General features: G+C 50.1%; 1 protein-coding gene across 1 annotated transcript; it reads left to right on the forward strand.

The window, feature by feature from the left end:
• Nucleotides 1-4,733: 4,733 nt before the first annotated feature.
• LOC121923109 (zinc finger and SCAN domain-containing protein 32-like) lies at nt 4,734-9,815 on the forward strand. The gene is made up of 3 exons (XM_042453234.1): nt 4,734-4,900; nt 6,423-6,935; nt 9,351-9,815. The coding sequence occupies exons 2-3, from the start codon at nt 6,633-6,635 to the stop codon at nt 9,813-9,815; spliced, it is 768 nt and encodes a 255-aa protein (XP_042309168.1). The 5' UTR covers nt 4,734-4,900; nt 6,423-6,632.
• The last annotated feature ends 1,930 nt before the right edge of the window (nt 9,816-11,745 follow it).

Raw genomic sequence — 11,745 nt, forward strand, 5'->3', positions numbered from 1 at the left:
AAGGGCAAGCTCCCTCCTGCTCCTATGTGGAGTCCATCCTGCTTCTGAAAGGGGCAGGTTTATCCCCAAAGAGTCCGCCATTAGGCCCAATGCTAAAAAGGGTGTGAAAACATTCCAGGGTCCCTCTCCATGCCAAGGCATGACGAAACAAAAGAGACCTGTGCCCCTGCTGGCCAACCTTCAAAGCCCAAAAAGGCTAAAACTATTCCTTCAACATACTCCTCTGATAATACTACTACTAATATTTATTTATACCCCGCTCTTCAGCCAAGGAGCAGCTTACAATTTAATTAGACATTTCCCTCCTCTCAGGCTTACAATCTAAAAAAAGACAAGACACAAAAGGAGAAGGGAATGGCAGTGGGGAAAGGGAAAAGTCCAGCAGATCTGCTCTCCTTCAGAGGCCTGTTGGAGCTGGCTTGTTTTTCTCTCCTTTAAGATGGTGGATAGAAGGAGGGCTCGTCTTCTTTCTTGCCTTTCTCTCCCTCAGGATGGTGGATGAGGGCCTTCTTCTTTCAGGCAAGGCCTGTTGGAACTGCCTTGCCTTTCTTTTATAGAGACCAGGCCAGCAAAGAGGGTGAGCTCTCTAAGGAAAATTTATCTCAGGGTGAGGGAGACACAAACACCACTCCGTCCTCAAACAGATTGTTTCCCCCTGGTGATTTCCAAATATTGTTAAAAAAGGAAATTAAAACCTTGGATTTGTTACCAAACATCTCAACTCCACAGTCTGTAGACACTGATCTCCCACAGAGAAAAGGGGATTCTTTCCCCAAGCCAGCTCAGTCTTCACTAGAGGTTCCCTTCACTGTTGATTTCATGAGGGTCATCAGAGAAGAGTGGTCAAAGCCACTCTTCACATCCTAATCCTCAGGCCTTCAAAAGATTTTACAATCTCCCTCAACCTGTCATGTCCAAATTGCAGGTTTTTATCATAGACGTACCTGTTTTGGCTCTGGTCACCTCTGCCGTCTACGCTAAGGACGGAGATGACTCTCTTAAAAATCTAGAAAACGGCTGATTCAACCTTTAAAAAATCATTTCAAGCCTCTTCCACAGCCATCAGGGCCTCCTCAGCTATCTCCATCATGTCTAGGGCTGCCTTCTCATGGGCCAAAGGTATCTTACAGGAGATACCTAGAGCCAACATCAAGGTCTGCCAGGGGATTCATAAACTCCTTAAAGTGCTGGCCTTTTCTGCCAACACATCCCTGGATGTCATCCAGCTAAGCGCCTGAGCTCAGACTGCCTCCATTCCAGCCAGGAGACAGATTTGGCTAAAAAATTGGATTGACGATGCCAAATCCAAGCAGAATCTGACCATGTCTCCCTTCGGCAGCCAAAAGCTATCTGGTGAGTCCCTTGAGCCAGTACTCATTGAAACTAATGATAAAAAGAAGGCCTTACCATCTCTACCCAAACGAGACAACAGACACTCTTCCTGGCAAGGCCAAGGCTCCTTTCATCTATACAAGATCAGCTCCTTTCGTACCAGAGACAACAGATCACAGAGATCTGACCGCAAGTCCTACGGACGACAACAATACCAATCTTGAGGATTCAGAAAATACAATAACACATCACAACGAGGTCAAGGATTCGTCCTCCAAACAAAAACAAAACTCAACCAGACAATGGCTATCATACAAAGTGAGAGGCAGACTTCTTCACTTCTCCCACAAGTGGGAGGAATCTACATCAGACAAGTGGGTTCTATCCACCATCAAAGAGGACTATATGATAGACTTCCATCGACTCCCCAAAATCTCAGTGCCCCAGGAAACATCAACTGATGCTTCAAGACATACAACACCTGCTACAAATTGGTGCGATCGAACGTGTTCCTTCAGAGATGTAGAGGCTGTTACTCCTTTCTGTTCATAGTCCCCAAAAAAGACGGATCGTGGAGAGCGGTACTAGATCTGAAGTGGGTCAACAAGTTCATCAAAAAACATCATTTTTGAATGGAAACTTCAGATCCATTCTGGAAGCCATAAGACCCCACGAGTTTCTAGCATCATTTGCTTATCTTCACATCCCCATACATCCCACACAGCAGCGGTTCCTGAGGTTTTGTTATCATCACCATCACTACCAGTACAGAGCACTACCTTTTGGTCTATCATCAGCTCTTCGTGTCTTCACAAAGCTAATGATTGCTTTAGTGGCTCAGTGGAGACTACAGGGGATCCATGTTCATCCTTATTTGGACGATTTGTTGATCCACTCGCCTTATTATGGTCAAAGCCTGTCAGACATTTGACATATCCTGGTTTTCAGGTCAATTGTGGGAAGAGCCAGCTCATACCTTCTCAATGACTTATCCACCTTGGAGCGGTTATCGACACCCAACAGGGGACGGTGTCTCTTTCACCAGAAAGGATCCACACCCTTCAACAGGCAGCCTCTGGCATATCTGTCTCAATCATCAAGCCTCACTCACCTAGCAAGGCTCCAGGACTTGATAATATCCACCATAGAGTGCCTTCTGTGGGACAGATTTCACTCACGAAAACTTCAATGGTTCCTACTTCCATATCAGAAACAGATTGCCCTAAAACTCAAAGGCATCTACGGTTTACACAAAAAGGCAGACTCACTACGCTGGTGGATGTCTGTCAACCTCCACAAAGGCCAGATGCTATGGCCACCACAGGAGTTACAGGTGATGAAGGACGCCAGTCTTCGGAGATGGGGAGCCACTCTTGAACAGTCATTCGCCCAAAGAAAACGGGATCATCTAGGACAAAACCATAAACTTGTTAGAACTCAGGGCTATACATCTGGCCCTATTGTCCTTCCAACATCTCACAACAAACAAGACTGTTCTCGTCAGAACAGACAACATAACCACAAGAGCTCACATAAATAGACAAGGAGGGACAAAATCCAGGTCCCTGATGTCAGAGTTGGACCTTCTGCTCAGTTGGGCACAAAGACACTTACTATCAATAAGAGCAGAACATATCAGAGGGGTCATAAACACAAGGGCGGACTGGCTCAGCAGACAGGATGTGGACCAGTCAGAATGGCACCTACATCCTCAGATATTCCAGTTGATAACACAACAATTCGGAATTCCCCAGCTAGACCTATTTGCTTCTCCAGTAAACCATCAGGTTCTGCGATTTTACTCAAGATTCATTGCCCAAGGAGCAGAAAATAGATGCCCTTCATTCACCTTGGCCAAAGGGGAGTCTTTATGCCTTCCCCCAACATTCCTAATCAACAAATGCCAATCAAGGCGAGAAAAGAAAGGGCACTTTTCATTCTGATAGCCCCCCCCCCAAATTGGCCAAGAAGACTGTGGTTTTCCGAAATTCTATCCATGTCACAGAAGTCAATCAAGCTTCCGATCCGTCCGGACCTACTAACCCAAAGTCAAGTCTCTCATCCAGATCCCCATTGGCTCAAGCTCCATGTGTGGAAGTTGAACGCCAAAACATGTTAAAAGAGTTTTTTTTCCCCAATAAGGCTATTAAGACCATTTAAAATGCAAGACCCCCGTCCACCAGACAAATTTATAAATGCTCCTACAAAACCTTTACCAAGTGGCGCAAACAAAACAAATGGCTACCCCCACAAGACTACCATGAGCTCCCTTCTGTCATACCTGCAAGAGGGTCTTGACAAGGGGCTCAAGCCAAACACACTCAAGAGACAGGCCTTGGCTATTGCTTCAGCCTTCCCTCCAAAACTAGCTTACAAGCTCTCTAACAATTGCTACGTCAGAAGATTCCTAAGGGCAGCTTCTCTTATCAAGCCTCCTACCGTCCATCCATACCCCAACTGGGATGTGCGTCAGGGATTGTCAGCTCTCACCAAGGCTCCCTTTGAGCCACTTAAAGCATTATTATTCCCAAGGCGACCGCGATATCAAGAGCAAGAGGTAGAGAAGAGCTGGGAGGTGTGGATCAAAGAGGTAGGAACTAGCCACTTCTCTTTTCTTCTTCTCCTGGCATTTGTACGTTTGCATGGGATCTGCGATATTGGATAGTGATTCCCTTTGCCGCACATTCCTTTCAATGAGACTGGACATTGTTTAAGGCTGACTTGGACTAACTTGGCCTGGACATGACACAGAGACCAGGACAGAGGACACTAGAAAAGATGGGCAGCAACAACTAGAACTCAAAGCTTTGGTTGTCCAAGGAGAGCGGCAAAGAGCAGAGATAGAGATGAGGGACAATCAAGACGGAGGGCGAGAGAAGCAGAGGACGCGGCTTGGAAAAGGAGCGCAGAAATTACGGAGACGAAAGCGACAACATAGAAAACAAAAGAGAGGAAAATAGCACTGCAGTCAATTATTATTATTATTACTATGCTTTATTTATATAGCGCTGTACAAAGAAACAATAAAACAGATAAGAGTAAACCTGCCCATGGCGAACAATGTAAGAAAGAGTAGCATAATACATATCAATAGCATATAGCAAGACAGGAAAGGGTTCACTAAAGCCAGGCAGGCAACAAACTAAACGCGTCCTCCTCCTCCTCCTCGGTCCTCCAAGGGGAAAGAGAGAGCTGCCTAGACGGCTCCTCCTTCCGGTTTCCCCGCAGCGCCGCTCTAGGAGCGCTCTCTCGCTGACCCTGACCCGGCAGGAAGGGGCGGGGCCAAAGCGGAGGGCTGGCTTCTCTCTCTCCTGAAAAGGGAGCAGCGGGAGAAAGGAAGGAGGCGCCCGGTCTTCGAGGCAAGGCTTGTCGGTGGGCTTCGGGGCGGAAGGAGGCCTCTCTGCTGCCTCCCTTCAGGGAACCCCTCGGGACTGGGCTCCTTGGCGGCTCCATGGTCCCCTTCCCTTCCTCCTAAAAGGAGCCCCACAACAGCCCTGCGAGGGAGGCCAGGGAGGAGGAGGAGGAGGAGGGAAGGCGAGGTCTTGCTGCTGCTTCTGCTGCTGCTTCCGTGGGTCTTTCTCCAGGGATTCCCTCCATTTGAGCCCCCTTCCCTTCCCTTCCCTCTCTCCAGAGAGAGTCAGAGCCAGAGAGAAGGAAGGGAGGAGGAGGAGGAGGAGGAGAAAGGGTTCCCTCCTCCAGGGAGGAAGGCCCTTGGGAACCCCCCCCCCTTTGGGCCGCTTCAGGCACCAAAAGAGGAGGCCTTGGAGGCAGAGAGGAAAGGCTGAAGAGAGCAGCATCGCCTTTTCTGCCTCAGAGAGAGAGAAGGGCTGAAAGGAGGGAAAGGGAAGAAGCCCAAAGAGGAGGAGGAGGAGGCAGGGAAAAGTTAGGGAGGGAGCGAGAGGGAGGCTGCAAGGAAGGAAGGAGACCCCTCCCTCCCCAACAGAGAACCCCTTGGAACCAGGCTCCTTTGGGCTCCATGGCCCTCCTTCCCTTTCTCTTGAAATGAGCCCCACAACAGCCCTGCGAGGGAGGCCAGGGAGAGAGGGAAGGGACCTGTTTTTTTAATGTGTTGGCCCCTCTCTCCCCTCCAGAGGACCCCTGGGGATTGGGAGGAAGATGAGGCAGGGAAATGTTAGGGAGGGAAGGGCATTGGAAATGGGGGCTTTTGTGGCTCAGAAGGAAAGGGAAAGACACAGAAACAAACCCCCTGCTTTCCCTCATTGTCTTTAGGAGGAGAAAACCACTTTCCAGGTTGGATTTGGTCAGGGTCAGCAAAAGGCCTTGGAGGCAAGGAAGGAGGGAAAGTTTTAAAGAACAGCACCTCCATTTCTGCCTCACAGAGATATAATAAAACTTATTTGGAGATCTTTAAGCAGAGGCTGGATGGCCATCTGTCGATGGGGATTGCTTGGATTGGGAGTTCCTGCATGGCAGAATGGGGTTGGACTGGATCAGGGCCCTTTGGTCTCTTCCAACTATAGGATTCTATGAAGAGGGAAAGAGCAAATGGAAGGGGATTGCGTTGAAAATGTGGACGATATTCCCGGTTTGTTGCTACGAAGGGGGAAGAACCACACAGACACTGCCTCTCCTCAGTGACTTTGAGAGGGAGGTAACCTCAGACCACTTTAGCTGCCCCTGGCTCAGTGCTAGGGAATCCTGGGAGTTGTACAGTCACATCTCTGGATTCGCTGGCTTCTCATTCGCGGTGTTGAATTTCTGTGGATGGGAAGCCAGGAGGGACAAAATGGCTCACACAGGAGGGCATGCAGCCTTTAAAAAGAATGGGGCCCCCATATTTGTAGTTTTTCTGACTTGTGTGTTTGTGTCCGGAATGGATCCCCTGTGAACCGGAAGGAACAACTATACTGTGGCACAGTGCTCTCTGACGAAACGGTTCCCCCCATTCCCTCACACTGAGCCAGTGCACTTAAACCACTCTCATATTGGATTATTTCTGCAGTGTTGTGGGACTTTTCTTTACAGAGGCAAGAACCACTTTTCAGTTTGGATTTGGCTGTAAAACATCACCTCCTCTCAAGGGAGTCTTTAGAGCAGCACATTCACATGATGTCTTGTTCTCTTTGTAGGCCTTGGTGTCCCCAGTAATTTCACCTGAGACAGAATCCAGTAAAAGAGGAATGAGCTTCTCTGCCATCTGGGAAGATGCCCAGCTGCACTGATGGCGAACTAAGTCTGCCATAAGTTAGGAGAGAATTTCACACTGGTCAGTCTAAGGACAGAAGAGAAGAGCCTTGCGTCTTTCCATAGGAGCCACGCAGAGGAGCTTGGAAGAGAAGATGCTCAGTTCTGAGGTCCAGCGCCAGCACTTCAGGCAGTATGTCTTCCAGGAGGAGGCTTTAGAGCCCCGAAAGGTTTGCAGCCAGCTCCACAATCTCTGCTGTCAGTGGCTGAAGCCAGAGAGACACACCAAGGCTGAGATGATGGACCTGGTGATCCTGGAGCAGTTCCTGGCCATCCTTCCCCCAGAGATGGGGAGCTGGGTTCGAGAGTGTGGAGCGGAGACAACCTCCCAAGCAGTGGCCTTGGCAGAGGCCTTCCTCCTGAGCCAGGCAGAGGAGAAAAAGCCGAAAGAGGAGCAGGTGAGCTCATTACATTCTGGTCATTTTGAGGAGCCATAACCATTTTTTTAAAGGGATGTTTAAGCTATCTTAAAACAGTCAGGGAAGAAGCTCTGCTGGTCAGTCAAAAGCAGATCAAGGATTAGGGATTCAACCTGTGTTGGATGGGATTGCCTTTCCCCAGAAGACACAGTTTGCAGTCAGGTTTAGGTCCAATACATACTGCAGAAATAATTTATTTTGAGACCACTTTAACTGTCTTGTCTTAGTTCTAAGGAATTCTGGGAATTGTAGTTTATTGTGGCTACAGAGCTTTCTGACATAGAAGACTGAGGCGGGATACAGACGGGCAAAAAGGGGTGTGTTCATGACGTCATGAAGGTATAGCCTTCAGACGGCCCTTACCTGAATGCTGCCATGAACACGCCGCCCACACGCCCCAAGCGGGAAGAAGCGGCATTAAAAAGGTGCCGCTTTTTTCCGCTTCTTTTATATATAGTGCGCAGCTGCACATCTCCGTCTATAAGCTGCTGCACCGGTACGCCAGAATTGCTACACCGCTAATTTAAGTTGCCCATTTAAAAGCTCCGTGTCTGCTGCGTCGCATAATGAGTCGGGGTCCTGGAACATGCGCATTTTGTAGTCAGGCTTTAATTGCAGCGTCAGATGCCATGCAGATGTGGAAGCTGCAGCACAGCTGCAGCGCATTTTAAGACTCCTAACCCTAACCCTAACCCTAGAGCAACACGTACGCATTTGCTGCTAGAATCGTGGAAAGTTTGGAATTTAAAGTGAACCCCTACACACATTCCTCTGCCATTTTCACCTAACAATAAAAAAACGCTAAAACTTTAAATATTTACATATGTACAAGGGAGGTGATGGGGGATGGCAGGAGGAGAGCGGTGGCAGCGGTGACAGCTGTGGCTGTGCATTGCAGATTCAGCAAGAGCGCGGGGACCAAAGGAGAGGAGGCATCCATGATGCTGGTGACACTGGCAATGTGCAAGCGGACAAGGATGCCAACACCAGCTGGCAGGAGACCACCATTGTTCTTGGGCAGGGCGGGGGGAAAAGATTAAAGGGGCCCGGGCGCTTTAAATGTGCACATAGGCTTTCTGCCACCGGTGCTGAGCGCCACAGCTGCACATCCGCCAGCCGGCAAAAGAAAAAAAAAAGCCCCTTTTTGGCCGCCTGTGCGGAAGCTGCCTCTCTCTTTGCAGCGTCCTGCGAGGCGGCGGTATGGAAACTGCGGGTCAGAAATGGCCCCAGGGGAGGCGTCTTCACTGCCCACCATGTGGAAGCCCCATACACCTTAGCCACGCCCCCGGGGCGGTCGGTCGGTCTGGAGGCTCCAAGACGTCTTCCCCTGCCCGTCTGTATCCCGCCTCAATGTCTCACAAAACTACAGTTCCCAGACTTCCCTAGCATTGAGCCAGGGCAGATAAAGTGGTTATTACATAATATGCTATGTATTTCGTTTTTAAAGAATAATGCTTTAATTTAAAAGAAAGTGATTTCAGATTGGATTATTTCTGCAGTGTGTTCTGGACCTTGTTTTGAGAGAAGGCTGAACACACATTCTTAGTCTAAAGGAGAAAATATTCACAAATGCCTTCAGGATTTAAAATATGGGCTTTCTATAAGAAGCAGAAATGCATGGACTGATGTAGATCCTTTGAAACAGTTATAAAGATTTCTGGAAATCACTGTCTCTTCAGCTCCTAGATGCCATAAATTTCAATTTTATGTTGTACATAATTATTTTCAAGATTGTTGAAATCTTTGAATCTCCAAACCTCAGGTTCTTGAAAAGTTACAGGATTCCAAACCTCATATCTTTCTCCGGTGTTTCAAGCTACAAGATCTTCAGATTTCTGGTTTTATAAATTTGAATAGACTTTATTATGGATGTTCTATTATTTCTCATTTTCCCTTTGGTGATTGTACAATCATTTTTATATACCTAAACCATACCGCAGTAGACATACTTTTCATGGTTCATAGTTGTATAGTGGTATTGTTCAGTACCTGACTTTCTTGGTTAATCTGTAGTTTACAGGAAACCCATTACAGTACTGTCCTTTTAAACAGCTTTGCTAGTTATTGGTTCAGTTCCAGCCACAATTCATAGTGTTAGTTATGTTTTGTACAGCAGTGGTACCTAAACCTTTCCCAGCGAAGAAGGTTCGATCCTCCTTAGAATTGGGTTGCTCCTCCCATGAGCTCCTAGAGGCAGGGACATAATTAGAATAACAAAAGGTCCCCCCCCCGCCTCCTCCTGGGAGGAGCGACCCAGGAAGTCCAGTTTTTTTCCTGCCTTGCTCCTAGCAGGACATGGACTTTCCTAGTTCCTTAGAAAGACCTCACCTTTTAAAAACCTTTTAAAGCTTTTTTCAATTTGACTTTTTTCTTTTTGGATTCTTTGCTATGAAGAAACCTTCTGCAGCTGTGGGCTCCTCACCCCTGCCACTTGCTCCGACTCTGGCGGATGCACAGCTGGTTTTTCATTCGGGGTTAGAGAAGCCCAAGGGAGCTCGGCCAGAGGAGGGATCTTTCCTCTCAGCTGCTGAGGCTCCGCGCCCCCGCCCGGCCCATCTTGGATTGGACGGATCACTGTGGGCCCCACTGATCACTGTGAGTACTGGGGCCCCTTCTCCCCCTCCCCAGGCAAGCTCCCATCTCCCACCAGAGTGGGCTGCTGCCTTCAGAGCCTTCTTGACTCAGTTGGTCCCCCACGTCTGTGACCACCAGGGGACTCCCCAACGAGGGGGGGGAGGATCCATAGGGACCTTTGAGCACCATGACCGTCCAGGAGGAGGGGGACCCAGGAGACCACAGCTACACCCTCCTCCCCGCCGACTCTGGGGCCTCGCAGGCCACCAAAGAGGCCCCAGCTAAGCCACTACTGCCTGGGTGACCTCAGGAGCTGCTCCGAAGCAGGGGCCTCCCCTTGCCACGCTCGGGAATCCCAAGCCTGGCCAGCCTCCAGGAGGGGCGCCGCTGTTTTGCAGTGCATGTGGCTGTAGCCCCGATGCAGAGCTACACGGAGGCCACGTGCCGTTTCGAGGCTCAGAACCGCGTGCACCTCTCTAACCGCATAAATGGCGACGGCCATGTGGCCAGGACAGATGGGAACCGCCATCTTGGCTGGACTGATGGCGGTCACCATTTTGACTGCCAGGAAGGGACGGGACTCCCTAATCACATGCAAGAGGTCCGCCATCTTGGGTGCCCTGATGGCAGTGGCCATCTTAGGTGTTCGGACGGCCACCGCCATCCTTGGTGCCCTGGTGACAGTCGCCATTTTGATTTGCCGCAGGAATGCGGCAATTTTGCCGATGTTTCCAGCGGTCGCCATCTCCTGTGAGATGGGGCGGCCACCTCCCCCAGGGCAATCATGGTGGCTCCCTATGTAGCTTGGGCCAGGGGAGTCGTCCCCATCTTCCACAGACATGGGGAAACCAGCCCCTGCTGGAGGCTGGCCCACAGCAGGCGCCAGCCCAGAGGACATCTGAGGTTCCCCCTTCTCTTAGGGGATGCCTTGACTGGGACGCTACTGGCCACTCCCTTCACCAACAGGACAGCTAGGAGACCCCAACCGCCTCCCCCCAGCCAAACGCCCCAGAGAGGATAGAGCACGCTCTCCACCTGGGCCCGCCACTCTTCTCATTCCTATGAGGATGAGGAGGATGAGACAGAGCACATCATAACTTCGGAGCCAGAATTCTCGGAGGACGAGGGGGTGGACGATAACAACACTGCCCCTCCCTCCTCCACCACACTTTTCAAAACAGAGGACTTCCCCATGTTGCTGAGAAAGATGGCAAAGACCCTAGAGCTGCCCTCGGAACAGCCCCCAACTCGGGACTCTGATTTGCCTCGTCTGGCAGGTGACCTCTTTCCTGCACCACCATCAGCCTTAAAGGAGATTCCATGCCCGGCTAACCTTATGAACGTCATCACTGAAGAGTGGAAGAAGCCAGCCATCAACAGACCTTGCCACTCCTTGGTCAAAAAGCTCTGTAATTTTCCCAAAGGCATCATGGACAAGCTCCTGGTGCCCCGGTGGATGCCCCGGTGTCTGCGCTCGTATCTTCATCAGTCTTCTCCAAGGAGGGAGAGGACTCCCTGAAGAATCTGGAGGACAGAAAGGCCGAGTCCGCCCTCAAAAAAGCCCATGTTGCTCTGTCGCTATGAGGGTGGCTGCTACCTCATCTATGTTGTCAAGGGCCTCCATCCAATGGGCCAGAGACATGATACAAAACTCACCAGTCTCTGACGTGCGACGACGGCAGTCCCTCAACAAGCTAGCCAAGGCAGCTGCCTATACAGCCGATGGCACACTAGACTCCCTCTAGAAATGAGCCAGGGCCCAGGCAGCTACAGTGGCAGTGTGCCGGCAGCTATAGCTCAAGAACTGGAGTGTTGACCAGAAGTCCAAGCAGAACTTGGCCTTTACACCTTACCTTGGCTCTCAAGTTTTCGGTGACTCTCTTAATCCAGTCCTGGTGGAGGACAAGGACAAGAAGAAGGCTTTGCCCATTGCTAACAGGTCAGATGACAGAAAACATTCCAGATCCAAGCGGCAGTCCTTTTGTTCCTCCAAGTCTTCCTACTCCTCAACCAACCCTCCCTATCAGTCTAGAGACAGCAGACAGCACAAACAGTGATGGGACGACTTGAAGCCCCAGCAGAAACAATGAGCCAACTTCCCACAGAAGGGCTCCAACACCTCCGCCGCTGCCAAGGGACAGCGGAGGAACCAACAGGCGTGATGGGTCACCTCCAGTGGGGGGCTGGCCTCAGGGGTTCCTGTAGGTTTGGGAGT

Source organism: Sceloporus undulatus, chromosome 2 (genome assembly GCF_019175285.1).
Source record: "Sceloporus undulatus isolate JIND9_A2432 ecotype Alabama chromosome 2, SceUnd_v1.1, whole genome shotgun sequence".
Classification (NCBI taxonomy): Eukaryota; Metazoa; Chordata; class Lepidosauria; order Squamata; family Phrynosomatidae; genus Sceloporus; species Sceloporus undulatus.

Bases quoted from the DNA above. Each gene is read 5' to 3' on its own strand.
- LOC121923109 (XM_042453234.1), top strand. From the start codon at position 6,633: ATGCTCAGTTCTGAGGTCCAGCGCCAGCACTTCAGGCAGTATGTCTTC. The intron at 6,936-9,350 runs GTGAGCTCATTA...TTTGCTATGAAG, and splicing joins AAAAGCCGAAAGAGGAGCAG to AAACCTTCTGCAGCTGTGGG.